The 14,188-nt window shown below is 44.7% G+C and overlaps 1 protein-coding gene across 10 annotated transcripts in view; it reads left to right on the forward strand.

The window, feature by feature from the left end:
* Gpatch8 (G-patch domain containing 8) overlaps positions 1–9,554 on the forward strand; it is a 72,959-nt gene extending 63,405 nt beyond the window's left edge. For all 10 annotated transcript variants that reach the window (XM_051177996.1, XM_051177986.1, XM_051177954.1 and 7 more), the window contains one exon: positions 3,419–9,554. In XM_051177996.1, the coding sequence (XP_051033953.1) occupies positions 3,419–7,262 (3,844 nt within the window). In that variant the 3' untranslated portion in view covers positions 7,263–9,554. The remainder of the gene's footprint in view (positions 1–3,418) is intronic.
* Positions 9,555–14,188: the final 4,634 nt, after the last annotated feature.

The raw sequence follows: 14,188 nt of genomic DNA on the forward strand, positions 1-14,188 counted from the left end.
AAAAACTATACAGTTAGCTGGAAGCTGACTAGGGGCATTGTATCTCAGGCAGAACTCTGGAAGTTTGACGTCAGTCAGCTCTATATGAGTTCTGTTGTCTCAAAAAGAAAGTAAAAATTTAAAAATAAATAAACAAATTTTGATATTTAAAAAGTTTATTGGGCATCAGGTGTTGATAGAGCACCTTGCTGTAAAGAATAATATTTTCAGCCCGCCACTGGTCTTGTCCCGCCGCCATGCCAGCCCCAAATAATACACAGAGAGACACTGTATTAGATATAATTCTGTTGGCCGGTTACTTTTTTCTTATTGGCTAGCTCTGTCTTAAGTATTAACCCATTTCTGTTAATCTATGTATTTCCACATGGTCTCATCTTACCAGAGAGCCAGCTGGTGTCCCGCTCTCTCCAGACTCTCCATCTTGACGACTCCTTACTACTTGCTCTTTCCTCCTTGTCTCCTAGTCCTGCCCATCTTGCTTTCCTATTGGCCAACATTGCTTTATTCATTAACTAGTATGAGAAACATATTTACAGAAAGACATCTCCCATCACCTTGCCATCTCTACCATGGAGGAAAATTCAAAAGATAAACATTGAAAATTAGGAGAGGGGGCTAGGCAGTGATGGTGGCACATGCCTTTAATTCCAGCATTCAAGAGGCAGAGGTAGGCAGACTCTGTGAGTTGAAGGACAGCCAAGACTACAGACAAACTTTGTCCCAAAAAATCAAAAAAAAAAAAAAAAAGGAAGGAAGGAAGTAAGGAAGGAAGGAAGAAAAAGGGGAAGAAATTTCAGGGGCGGGGGAGACACACAGAGCCTTGGTTTATGAATGTCCACTCTTACTTTCAAAAGTGTAACACCACTAGCATGTGAAATATGTATGCATCTATGTATTAGGGTCACTCCCCAGAAGAGGGAGCATGTACTTTTTTGCCAGGCCACAATTCACACACACACACACACACCCTTACCCTTAATTCATTGTTATCCTATACTTCTGATTTCCACCCTGTGTTCAATTTGTTTGGTTTTTTGTTTTTCTGTTCTAAAAAGGACCCAAAAAGAAGTGGGAATTGGGGAAGAAAAATGATCGGAATTTCTTATCTTACAGATTTTTGAATTTTATTTGCTGTGTGAGTGTACATATGCATGAATGCACATGCCATTATATATGGAAGACAGAGGACAGTTCTTTGGGGTCTGTTCTCTTCATCCCCCTTTTCATGGGTTCCAAAGATTAAACTCAGGTCACTAGGCTTGCATGGTAAACCTTTATCCACTGAATTATCTCACAGCCTCGTTTGAAACTCTTTATATAGTAAACCTGTCTCTCTTGGGCAGTCCCAAGGCTGTCCCCCTGAAAGATGTACATCAGGCTACTTTCTGTTTCAGGACATATTATATCTTTTTCTTCAGAGGCAACTTTTAGTTCTCATTTTATAAATTAGCAGTTAAAAGATAACCAAGTAGGGATGATCATATCATGTAGGTTACTGCTTCGGCCCTTGCCATGAGAAGCAGCATCATTTGTTGGTATGAGGTAGACTTTTCCACAATACAAATGTCTTAGTCTCCATGTCTGATTGTCTAACATCTTAGAACAGTAGCAGCATGTACAGTAAAATCTACATACCATGGTATCTGGGGGTTTTGACCCCCAAGGTGAGAAGAGCTCATAGCTATGAATATATAATTAAATGTCTTTATTTATTGAGTTCATAATTCAGGAGATACCTTTGTAGCCCATACACTGAAAATTTTTAGCAAGATATATAGTCAACACTGGCTTTTTAAAAAAGTTCTTCTATAGTCCTGTCATGGGAGCTGGAAGGTTGCTTTTCATGGACATTGTTCTGGGCACCCAGAAAGTAGAATTGTTCCTGTGGGTTTGTTTTCTGTTCCTTCAGTTATACTACTAGCTATAATATGAAAGCTCTTGCCTTTAATCACAGGTGGATCCCTGTTTCTATAGACCAAGGTGGTCTATAGAAAGAGGTCTGGGACAACCAGGGCTACACAGAGAAACCCTGTGCTGAAAACATACATACCTACATACATACATACATACATAGTAAGTTTTAAGTTGTGTACTAGATGTGTGTTATAGTGCCCAAAACATGAATCCTCCCTGTATTTAGTATGTCAAGTCTCTGCCCATTGAAGGGGAGAAGGAATACATATTCCCATAGCTTGCATTATAGTGTGGTATTATAACTCCTCTGTTCTTGTGGTTAATTTCTTGGTGTGTAGACTTATAAATTAAATTTTATCATAATGTAGCGGGGGCAGGGATGTGTTCACTACAATATACATTATCATGTATCTGCTTGTGGTCTACAGATATCTACTTCTGTGACTAAAGAGTACTGATGCATCACAAAACATGAATTCAGATGTGGTATCCAGGATGTAGGGAAGACTAGTTAATTTCTAAAACAAACATAACCACAGAGTAATCCAGCAGAGGTTTCTGGCTATGTTCAATTCAGAATATATACATATGTAAGATGCATATGAGTAGTATATGTTTGTAATACGAGCCTTCTGGAGGCCAAGGAAGTAGGATTGCCCTATGGGTTCAAGGCCAACCTGGGCTACATAACTACATCCTCAAAACAACAAACCAATATGTACATTCTGTAATAAAATTTGAGCTAAGTATGGTGGTACACACCTTTAATCCTAGTGTTCAGGCAGATCTCTGGATTGGAGGCCAGCTGGTATACATGCGTTCTAGGTCAGCCAGTACTACATAGTGAGACCCTGTCTCAAAAAATAAAGTAAATTGAAAATAAACTTGAGACACTTACCACCAACTCTACATGGAAGGAGATAACCCACTCTCTCCGGTTCTAACTCATAAAATAAAATAAAATGAAATGAAATGAAATGAAATGAAGAAATTACAATTAAAAAAGACTAGTAGCAGATTAAAGCAGAAACTGTGAGAAGATACTGGTAGAGAATTGGAGTTGTGGAGAGATGGCTCAGTGGTTAAGAACACTGGCTGCTCTTTCAGAGGACCAGGATTCAGTTCCCAGTACCCACATGGCAACTCAACAACTGTCTATAACTCCAGTCCCAGGGAATCGAGCACCCTCATACAGACATACATGTAGGCAAAAAAATCACCGGTGTACATAAATTAAAATTAATTTAAAAACTTTTTTTAGTTGTAAGATAAGCTTTTTTATAGGGCAGATAGATTAAGAGGTAACAATAGCTAACTGGCCTTGGAAATTTATCATGCTACTTTAATCAAATGAAACTTTGCCTAGCTCTGCTCCAAAAGTTCCATTCATCAGCACATTGCTACTCTGCATCTTTGAGACCTAATTATGATACATAGAAGAACAAAGAAGAAAGATATATAACTCTAACCCTATCTTTTTTTTCCACTTTCTGAACCACTGTAGTGCTCCTGGAAGTGGTCCCATGTTCAGACCAACCACAGTGGCTGTCGATGAAGATGGTGGAGATGAGGATAAAGATGAGTCATCAGCAAACAGTGGTGCAAGTGCCATTTCTTCTTGTGGCCTTGGATCTGAATTCTCCATGGATAAAGGGGGCTCTTTCACTGCAGTACAGATTACCAATACCACTGGATTGCCACAGGCTCCTGGGTTAGCCTCCCAAGGTATCAGCTTTGGCATTAAGAATAGTCTGGGACCCCCATTGCAAAAATTGGGAGTGTCGTTTTCTTTTGCCAAGAAGGCTCCTGTCAAACTTGAATCAATAGCATCTGTTTTCAAAGACCATGCAGAAGAAGGGACCCCTGAAGATGGAGCAAAAGCTGATGAGAAGAGCTCTGAGCCAGGGGTGCAGAAGGTGGGAGATACTGATGGGAGTGGTAATCTTGATGGAAAGAAAGAAGATGAAGACCCTCCGGATGGAGGGTCCCTTGCCTCAACATTGTCCAAGTTGAAAAAGATGAAGCGGGAAGAAGGAGCCGGAGCTACAGAGCCAGAATATTACCACTACATTCCCCCAGCACACTGCAAAGTCAAACCTAATTTTCCCTTCTTACTCTTTATGAGAGCCAGTGAACAGATGGAAAGTGATCATAGTACTCACTCAAAGAATGCCCCAGATAACAAAAAAAGCAGCTCTCCCAAGCCTAAAGGTTGCACCAAGGCGGCAGCAAGCCAAGGAGCAGAAAAGATGGTTAATGAAGTTTCCGAGCCACAAAAGGAAACCACTGTGGCTGAGCCTTCAGAACCTGGAGACACAACTGAGACTAAGAAGGGCTCAGGAGGAGGTGTAGGTGAGCAAAGTGTGCAGAGTCAGGAGGCTCCAGAGAGCCAGGTGTGTGAGTCCAGTCCTAGAGTTTCTCAGGCCACCTCAGTGATGGCAGCAGGCCAAGGACCCAAACACCCCACTGGTCCCTTCTTTCCAGTTTTGAGCAAGGATGAAAGCACTGCCCTCCAGTGGCCATCAGAACTATTGATTTTCACCAAAGCAGAACCTTCCATCTCTTACAGTTGTAATCCTTTATACTTTGACTTTAAACTTTCAAGAAACAAAGATGCCAGAACTAAAGGGACAGAAAAACCAAAAGATGATGGAGGCTCCTCAAAGGGTCGGCTCCAGGGCCTTGATCCAAGAGAGCTAGTCAAAAGCAAGGAGGGAGAGGAACCTGCTGCAGAGACTGCCTGTAGCAGCTTGAACAAGCAGGAGCCTGGTGGGAGCCATGGGTCAGAGACCGAAGACGCAGGAAGAAGCCATCCTAGCAAGAAAGAACCGTCAAGCAAGTCCCACAGACACAAAAAGAAAAAGAAACACAAAAAATCCAGCAAGCACAAACGGAAACACAAGGCTGACATGGAAGAGAAAAGTTCTAAGGTGGAGTCTGGAGAGAAATCTAAGAAGCGCAAAAAACGAAAACGAAAGAAGAACAAGTCATCAGCTCCAGCTGATTCTGAACGAGGACCCAAACCAGAACCCCCTGGGAGTGGTAGCCCTGCACCACCAAGAAGAAGGCGCCGGGCCCAAGATGATTCCCAGCGGAGATCCCTTCCTGCCGAAGAAGGAAATAGTAGCAAGAAGGATGATGGTGGAGGTGGCAGCAGCTCCCAAGATCACAGTGGGAGGAAACAGAAAGGTGAGCCTCCAGCTTCATCCTGCCCACGGAGAGCTGCTACCAAACATAGCAGCCGCTCTAGCCACCGGAGCCACCCCAGTAGTGGCGATGAGGACAGTGATGATGCCTCTTCTCACAGGCTGCGCCAGCAGTCTCCATCTCAGTACAGTGAGGAGGAGGAAGAAGAGGAAGAGGAGGATGAAGACTCAGGCAGTGAGCATTCTCGTAGCCGCTCTCGCTCCGGCCATCGCCATTCCTCACACCGTTCCTCCCGGCGTTCTTACTCAAGCAGTTCTGATGCTTCTTCAGACCAGAGCTGCTATAGTAGACAGCACAGTTACTCAGATGATAGCTACAGTGACTATAGTGACCGATCACGAAGGCACTCCAAGCGCTCTCATGATTCAGATGATTCAGACTATGCCAGCTCCAAGCACAGGTCCAAACGACATAAGTACTCATCATCTGATGATGACTATAGCCTTAGTTGCAGCCAGTCCCGAAGCCGATCTCGGAGTCATACTAGGGAGCGCTCAAGATCCCGGGGCCGAAGCCGCAGCAGCAGCTGTAGTCGCAGTCGAAGCAAGAGGAGAAGTCGCAGCACTACAGCCCACAGCTGGCAGCGAAGCCGGAGCTACAGCCGGGATCGCAGCCGCAGTACCAGGAGCCCTTCTCAAAGATCAGGCTCCAGAAAGGGGTCGTGGGGTCACGAGAGCCCGGAGGAGAGGCGCTCCAGCCGTCGGGATTTCATTCGCTCAAAGATCTACCGCTCTCAGTCTCCTCACTATTTCCGATCAGGTCGAGGAGAAGGTCCTGGAAAGAAAGAAGATGGCAGAGGAGATGACAGTAAAGGAACAAGCCTACCCTCTCAGAATAGCAGTACTGGCACAGGAAAGGGGTCAGAAGGTGACTGCAGTCCTGAAGATAAGAATTCTGTCACTGCCAGACTGCTACTAGAGAAGATCCAGTCCAGGAAAGTGGAGAGGAAACCCAATGTGTGTGAGGAGGTGCTGGTCACCCCTAATAAGGCTGGGCTCAAGTACAAGAACCCCCCACAAGGTTACTTCGGGCCTAAGCTCCCCCCTTCTCTTGGTAATAAGCCTGTCCTTCCACTGATAGGGAAGCTTCCCACTACCCGGAAGCCCAGTAAGAAATGTGAAGAGTCTGGCTTGGAAAGGGGTGAAGATCAAGAACAGTCAGAGCCAGAAGAAGGGTCCCCAGGGAGTAATGATGCTCCATTTGGGCATCAGTTCTCAGAGGAAGCAGCTGGTCCTTTATCAGACCCTCCCCCAGAAGAGCCAAAGTCTGAAGAAGCTACTGCTGATCACTCTGTGGCTCCGCCAGGCACCCCAGCACACACGGACTGCTATCCTGGGGATCCGGCTATCTCCCATAACTACCTCCCTGACCCCAGTGATGGGGATACCCTGGAGTCTCTGGATAGTGGCAGTCAACCTGGCCCTGTGGAATCCAGCTTGCTGCCTATAGCCCCAGACCTTGAGCACTTCCCCAGTTATGCACCTCCCAGTGGAGAGCCTAGTGTTGAGTCAACAGATGGTACTGAGGATGCTTCATTGGCTCCCCTGGAGAGCCAGCCCATCACCTTCACCCCTGAGGAGATGGAGAAGTACAGTAAGCTCCAGCAGGCCGCACAGCAGCATATCCAGCAGCAGCTTCTGGCCAAACAAGTGAAGGCCTTTCCAACCTCAGCAGCTCTGGCCCCAGCCACACCAGCCCTACAACCCATCCACATTCAGCAGCCAGCCACAGCCTCTGCCACCTCCATCACAACTGTTCAGCATGCCATCCTACAGCATCATGCTGCAGCAGCTGCTGCCGCCATTGGCATTCACCCTCATCCTCACCCCCAGCCTCTTGCCCAAGTACATCATATTCCCCAGCCCCATCTGACCCCTATTTCCTTGTCCCACCTCACTCATTCAATCATCCCTGGCCACCCTGCCACCTTTCTTGCTAGCCACCCTATCCATATAATTCCTGCTTCAGCCATCCATCCTGGACCCTTTGCTTTCCATCCTGTCCCACATGCTGCCCTCTACCCTACCCTGCTTGCACCACGGCCTGCTGCAGCAGCTGCCACTGCTCTCCATCTTCACCCTCTTCTTCACCCCATCTTCTCAGGTCAGGACCTGCAGCACCCTCCCAGCCATGGTACTTGAGTTGGGAATTGTAAGCTTAAGTTGGGCCAGGGAAGGTGACCTCTTCTTCCCTTGGGGGTGTTGAGCCATTTATACCAGCAAGTAAAAAGCTGGAATGGGCAGTGTCTTGACAGCCAAAGAAATGAGTTTTGGCTTGCAGGGATGGATTTAGATTTGAGGTTTGCTTTGGGTTTACTATCAGGGATATCTTCCCCCTTTCTATTAGTTCCTCCTGTGTTTCTAAGCTAGGGAACACCAGTACGTGCTACCCACACTCCTCTGCAGCAGACTGTCGAATATAGATACTTCCTCTACTTTCTAATCCTCTGCTCTTCCCTCTCTGTAAGTTTAAAGTGTTTTCCTCCTCTAATGGGTTGTCACCAAAGCACTTGCCATGGGCCCATCTGGCCTGGCCTTCTCAGTGCCACGAGGAAGGCCAGGCTGTGTCTTCAGCGGTGGAGACCCCACCACTTTTGGGCAGTGTCTTTGAACATTGGTGGCGTGTTGTCCCGGGTGAGGTGGAAGAGGGAGCAAAACCTAAAACCAAAAGCAACTCAGGCTGCAATTTGATCATTGTCCTTACAAACAGAGCCACACGTGTGGCACTGCTGTCCTCGTGCCCCTCATCCCAGAAGAGGCATCTACACATCCCAGAAAAGATCCTGTCATGAGTAGAAGCTACACGGAACGTAGTCACCCACTTGCTTCCCACAGAGGAGCTCATGTCTGGAGGGTGTATTTTCTTCTGTTATGTTGGTGTTTTCTTCTTAATTTATAGGATTTTTTAATGTAAAATTGCACTGAACTCTAAACATAAATGCTGCTTTTTGTAGCCCATATTAAAAAAGGTTCCGTATTTGTAGTATACTGCAATAATATTTTTTACATCCAGCTCTTTAAGTGATCCTTGTTCTGGTGGCTTTCTGTAAATATGTTTGCCCTAGTTGAATTAAGAAACTTTAAAGGTTATAAAGTTAAAAAAATAAATAATAAAGTATTTGTTTTCTGCTAGATGCAAAAATGACTAAGCATGTATATTTTATCAAGCTCCTGTATTTTTTGAAGTTATGAACTATAAAAATGTTAAGTTTTTTTGTTTTTTTGTTTTTTTTTTTTTTTTTTTTTTTCTGGGACAAATGTTAAGTAATTTGCAGTAATTGGTTCATCCTGCACTGGGATTTTTGAGTTAGTGAGCAGCAAGCAGCTGCAGGCATCAGGAGGATGCTCAGTTGCGGTGGTCTCCCTGACATGCTTTGTTGTACAGAGAAACAGTAGACTCCATGGAGGAGGGGAAGATTGATTCAACAGCTTTGTTCTCTGGAAGCAGTGACACACACTTAGTAGTTGTCTGGGAAGAGGGACCCTTTGGTTTCCCTGGGTACCTTGTTCTGGACAGTCTATTTGCCTTCCTAGTATTTAGCCCCCTCTGACAATTTTTTTAATGTGCCTTTTGGGTTGGCTAGAAACTAACATAGAAGTAGACCAGAGGATAATAGACTTGGGACAGTTTTCTCCTCTTTTTGTTGGGAGATGAGCATATCTGTAGGTTCATGGAGGGCTTTGGCTTTACAGTTCTGTGCCGTCTGCCCAGCTCGGTTCTAGCAGTATAGGGTCCTTTCTTCTTTTCTCCATGACACCGACCAGAAGTGCATCAGTCCCTCTTCCCCTCTTGCCTTCACCCAGGCTCTCAGCCCTAGTAACACTCTGACCCAAAGGTGCTTGTAATGCAGGTCTCATCTCCTCTGTTAGCGCTCTGCTGGTCTCAGCCAGCCGACAAGATAAACAACCCCTACTTGCCTAGGCCTAGGGTCCCTATCCAAGCCGCCTCAGATCCCCCAGAAGGAGGAGGTTTTGGCTTCATAAAAAGCAAGTACTGGGCAAATGGCACTTGGCTGAGCCCCATCCCACCCCTACCCCCCACCTGCTCAGTCCGGTCCTTGTCTGATTCACAAGGATCACTTTTTGGATAACTAGCCCTGGAAAAATGAAATCATCGATTTGAAGTGAAGGGACTCATTTTCCTTGCTTTCAGCCCATGTAAATATTTAAATAAAACAGTATTAACATTTTGTGCTGCTTCCCATTAGGTTGTAGATTGAGCCATACTCTGGCCACCTCTGCCTTCCTGGAGGCAGTTTCTTCAATTTCCAGAATAGTAATTTTAAAACTTAAGGAAAGAAAAAAAAACAAAATAACCTGTCCTTACAAGCATAAGCATAACAGATTGTATTTAACTTTATCACACATGATAGAGATATATATGCTGTAAAATGAGGGAAAGGAACTTTCTAATAAACCAATGCTTTGTGGAAACTTAGCAGAGTCCGTTGTGATTGTTGCCTTCCATTCAGACTGGGGCACTTTGGAGACTGGATAATAAACAATGTCTTGTTGGAAGTAATTATTGTAGATCCTTCTAAACCAGGTGGAGACACTTGGAATTGTTCTTCAGGGAGCTCAGGTTGCCCAAGGGCCTGAGGAAGACCCCCCCCCTCTGTGTGTGTGTGTGTGTGTGTGTGTGTGTGTGTGTGTGTGTTCGTTCCACCTGGTCTCCGGCAGACTACTGGTGGATGATGTGCGCTTCTTTAAGAGCAATGAAACTACAAGATCTACAAAATTCGTGTGGCCTTTGACCTCCAGATGTGACTATTTTAGCAGGCTTGAATTACTGTCCTCAACCCCTAACCACCACTATATGCTGGAATGCAAAAACTCTACTCAGCCACATCAGGAGGGCAGGGAAAGCTGGCGTGGAAGGCATGCACAGTGAGTTTCCCTCTTCCTCGGCCTTTCACAGAGTTGTGTGATGTCTTGTCTCCTCCCCCTCTGTTGATGCCACCGTGTGCTCTCTACCACAGAAAAGTTGAGTGCTCAGAACTGTTTGCCTGACATAATGAAAATGTGTGTTCTAAGGAGGGATGTTAGAAAATTAAAAGGGGCTGGAGAGTTGGCTCAAGAGCACCTGTTACAAAGGACAGGGTTTAATTCCTATACCCATGTGGTGCACAGACACACTTGCATGCAAAACACTCATACACATTAAAAAAAAAAGTTGTAAAAAATCTAAAATTTAAAAAAATAAAAAGTACATTTCTGAGAGCAAGGAAGACGGCAAGCAGAAAAGACAGGGTTGTATAGCCTGTGTGTATAAAGTTAGCCTGCATTGTGTGTGTGTGTGTGTGTGTGTGTGTGTGTGTGTAAAGTCAGTTGCTTTGTTCTGATAAGGGCTCAGCCATCTAGGCTTAAAACATGGAAGTACTCCCTCTTTCACACCCCTGATGACTCATCCAGACCTTGTCAACCATTTCTATTCTTGTTGCCACAGAAAGCTCCACCTCACCCATACCAATTCATATCTGATTATTGCAGCATTTTCCTGGCCAACTTCCCTGTGACTAGGATCTGTTCCAGCCCTGTGTATGTTTATCAGCTTTTCAGACCCAAATGCCATCCATTTTCTAGTCACTGCTTCCAGTAAAATTGTGTGCTCTAAAAAAGACAAGCTAATTCTTTTATCTCCTTAAAACCAAACAAAAAAACTACCTTCAGGCACCCTGTGTTACCTTGCTCAATGCCAAACCATGATAGATGCTTGATAGTTACTGATTAAATGAAGCCAAAACCAAACTGTGTTCACTGAGGGATTCTAGGACCTCAGGCTGATGGAATAGGAAAGTGGGGATATTAGCAATTATCAACCCACTTTCTGCAGGGAGATGACCCAGTTCTGACACCAAAGGAATACAGTCCTCTCTTTAGTCCAAATCTTCCCTTCTGTCTGGTTTTAGTGAATAACAGTCCACCAGCTAGCCAAGGACCAAACCTTTGGATTACCTTTGGCCACTTCCAGCAACTGATTCTGTACTTAGTTGCTGTTTCTCTCTTGGTTTTTGGAGAAGCCTTGCCGGGTAGCCTTGGATGGCCTTGGTAGCTTGTTAGCCCAAGCTAACCTCAAAATTGACATATTGTCTTCCTGCTCCCTCCTGCTGAATTATATCGTTTTATGTCACTATGCCCATCTCTGCTGTCTTATTCTTACCATTACCTGATTCTGGCATCATCACCTTCAACCCAAGAGTGCTACCCTACCCAGCTGGTTTTTCCACAAAGTCCTTCCTCCTCCAGTCCCTTATAGCCACCGACAGCTAGTGTCATATTCTAAATTGGAGCACAGTTCATCATTAAATCTCTGTCCTAGGGTTTCTACTGCTTCAACGAAACACTATGACCAAAGCAACTCAGGGAGGAAAAGGGCCATCCAGGAAAGTCAAAGGAACCTGGACTGATGGAGAGGTGCTGCTTACTGTCTTGCTTTGCCTGCAGCCTAGGGATGGTACCACCCACAATGGGCTGGGCTGGGCCCTCCCTCATCAACCCCTAATTAAGAAAACCTACAGTTTTTTTTTTTTGTTTGTTTTTTTTTTTTTTTTTTTTTTTTTTTTTGTTTTTTGTTTTTTTTTTTGGTTGGTTGGTTGGCTGGTTTGATTTGTTTGGTTTTTGAGACAAGGTTTCTCTATGTAGCCCCAGCTGTTCTGGATTTGGCTCTGTAGTCCAGACTGGCCTCAAATGCAGAGATCTGTGTTGCCAGTGCACCACCACCTGGCTTGAAGGCATTTTCTTAATGAGATCCCCTCCTCTTAGATGATTTTAGCCTGTGTAAAACTGACAAAGGAGTAGACAGCGCAACCTCTTTATAATTGATTTTATTTTGTGTTTGAATGCTAGCAACATGTGGAGGTCAGAGGAGTAATGTAAAATCTGAAGATGGAACATCATCAAGCCTGAAAGCAATTGCCTCTGCCCCTATTTGAACTACCTTGCTAAAACTGATTATTTAAGCTCTTATTTCCTGATGCTTGATATCTTTATAGACAGCTGGACATGTTGACTCATGCCTTTAATCCCAGCACTCAGGAGATAAAAGCCAGGCAGATCTCTTGAATTGCAGACCAAAATTCCATATCAAGAAGCTGTCTCAGCCTGGCGTTGGTGGCGCACACCTTTAATCCCAGCACTCAGAAGGCAGAGGCAGGTGGATCTCTGTGAGTTTGATACCAGCCTGGTCTACAAGAGCTAGTTCCAGGACAGCCTCCAAAGCCACAGAGAAACCCTGTCTCAGGGGGGTGGGGGTGGGGGGAAATGCTGTCTCAAAACCAAAATAAAATCTTTAGGATTCTCCATGTATGAAGAATCACAACTGCTTATAACTCCAATTCCAGGCGATCCAACACCTTCTTGTCTTCATGGACATTTGTACGCACATGATGTAGTTAAGCACACACACACACACAAATAGCATGCTTAACAACAACAAATGTCATGGTGGTACGCGTTCTTAATCCCAGTACTTGGGAAGCAGAGGCTGGCAGATCTCTTGAGTTGAATTAACCTAGTCTACATAGTGAGTTCTAAGATAGGGCTACACAGAGAAATCCTATCTTGAAAAACAGAACCTGTTCTAGTGCATAAACTAGGGTTACTGATGGCATCCTGTCCTATCAGCACTCCAGAGATGGAGGCAGAATATCAGAAATTTAAGCCCATTCTGGGCTAAATGAGACCCTGATTTTAAAAGAGGCCAAAAAAGGGATGTTGGGGGTGGGGAATAAGCCCAGTAAGAAGGCTCAATGAGCAATGGAACTTAACTGCCAAACCTGCTGAGTTCAATTTCTGAGACCCACATGGTAGAAGAAAACCAGTTTTGAAGAGTAGTCCTACTACATTCATACTCATACTTCAGCACACATGCCCACACACATACACAAAATAGATTTTAAACTGTGATTAAAATGTCTGAAGCCAAAACAAACAAACAAAAAACCCCAGGTACATGCCTTCTTTAATCCTAGCACTCAGGAGGCAGAGGCAGGCAGATCTCTCTGAGTTCGAGGCAAATCTGCTCTATAGAGTGAGTTCCAGGACAGCCAGGGTACACAAAGAAAACTTCTTTAAAAAAAAAAATTAAAACAACTGGAATGTGATGTGAGTTAATGCTGGGCTACACAGAATGTGCCAGCAATGCAGGAACCATTCAGTTGAAGACAGAGGATCAGAGCGGCCATGTTAAGTGTTCATCCTGATATCTCCTTTGCACAGCTACCATACATTTGAGACTGAGGACAGGCCAGTGAAGAACGCACTGAATAAAATCCAAGGAGCTTTAAGTTTAGTGGAGAATAAGATTTTGCTGAGGTGATGAAGTATGAGAGGAAAGGAGTAGTTGAAAGGACTTCAGAGTGACGTAGGGTGGCCGAGATCAGGCAGTGTTTGATTTAATCAGAGACAAAGATCAAGCCTGGGGTGCATGGCTCAGTAACACAGCATTTGTCTTACATGCTACTCCATGCACTGCAGAAAGAGCAACTACAGACTAAAGGAAGGTGAGGCTGTTCCTTTATCCCTTTGCTTTGGGGTCACAGGCATACAAGCCCGATGGTATGGCGCTGTTCTGCCTCCCTTGTCCACAGAAAAGGACCTATCTTCTCAGAATTTGAGCCTTTCCACTTTGTCACTGTTTGCTTCTTCCATCCTTTAGGAAGACTTAAGCTCAGGCCTGGGACAGCAGGAAGGACCCTTGCTCTCACAGGATTCGGATACTCAGTCCAGTAAAAAATGTCATCAGGCTCATCAGGTACTATACCCATGTGTGTATGGCAAGGAGCCAACCTGAGGACTCCGTCCAGAATCGATTCTTTTTTTTTTTTTTTTTTTTTTTTTTTTTTTTTTTTTTTTCTTTGCTTGTCTGATTTTTCAAGACAGGGTTTCTCTGTGTAAACAGTCCTGGTTGTCCTGGAACTTGCCCAGCAGACCAGGCTGGCCTCAAACTTACAGAGATCTGTCTACCTCTACCTCCTGAGTGTTGGGACTAAAGGTGTGGGTCACCACCACCTGGCTTAAAATCGGTGTTTATAGTTAGATGCACCCAAGGTCACCCAAGAAACAGTGAA

Source organism: Phodopus roborovskii, unplaced genomic scaffold, assembly GCF_943737965.1.
Source record: "Phodopus roborovskii unplaced genomic scaffold, PHOROB, whole genome shotgun sequence".
NCBI classification, from domain to species: domain Eukaryota; kingdom Metazoa; phylum Chordata; class Mammalia; order Rodentia; family Cricetidae; genus Phodopus; species Phodopus roborovskii.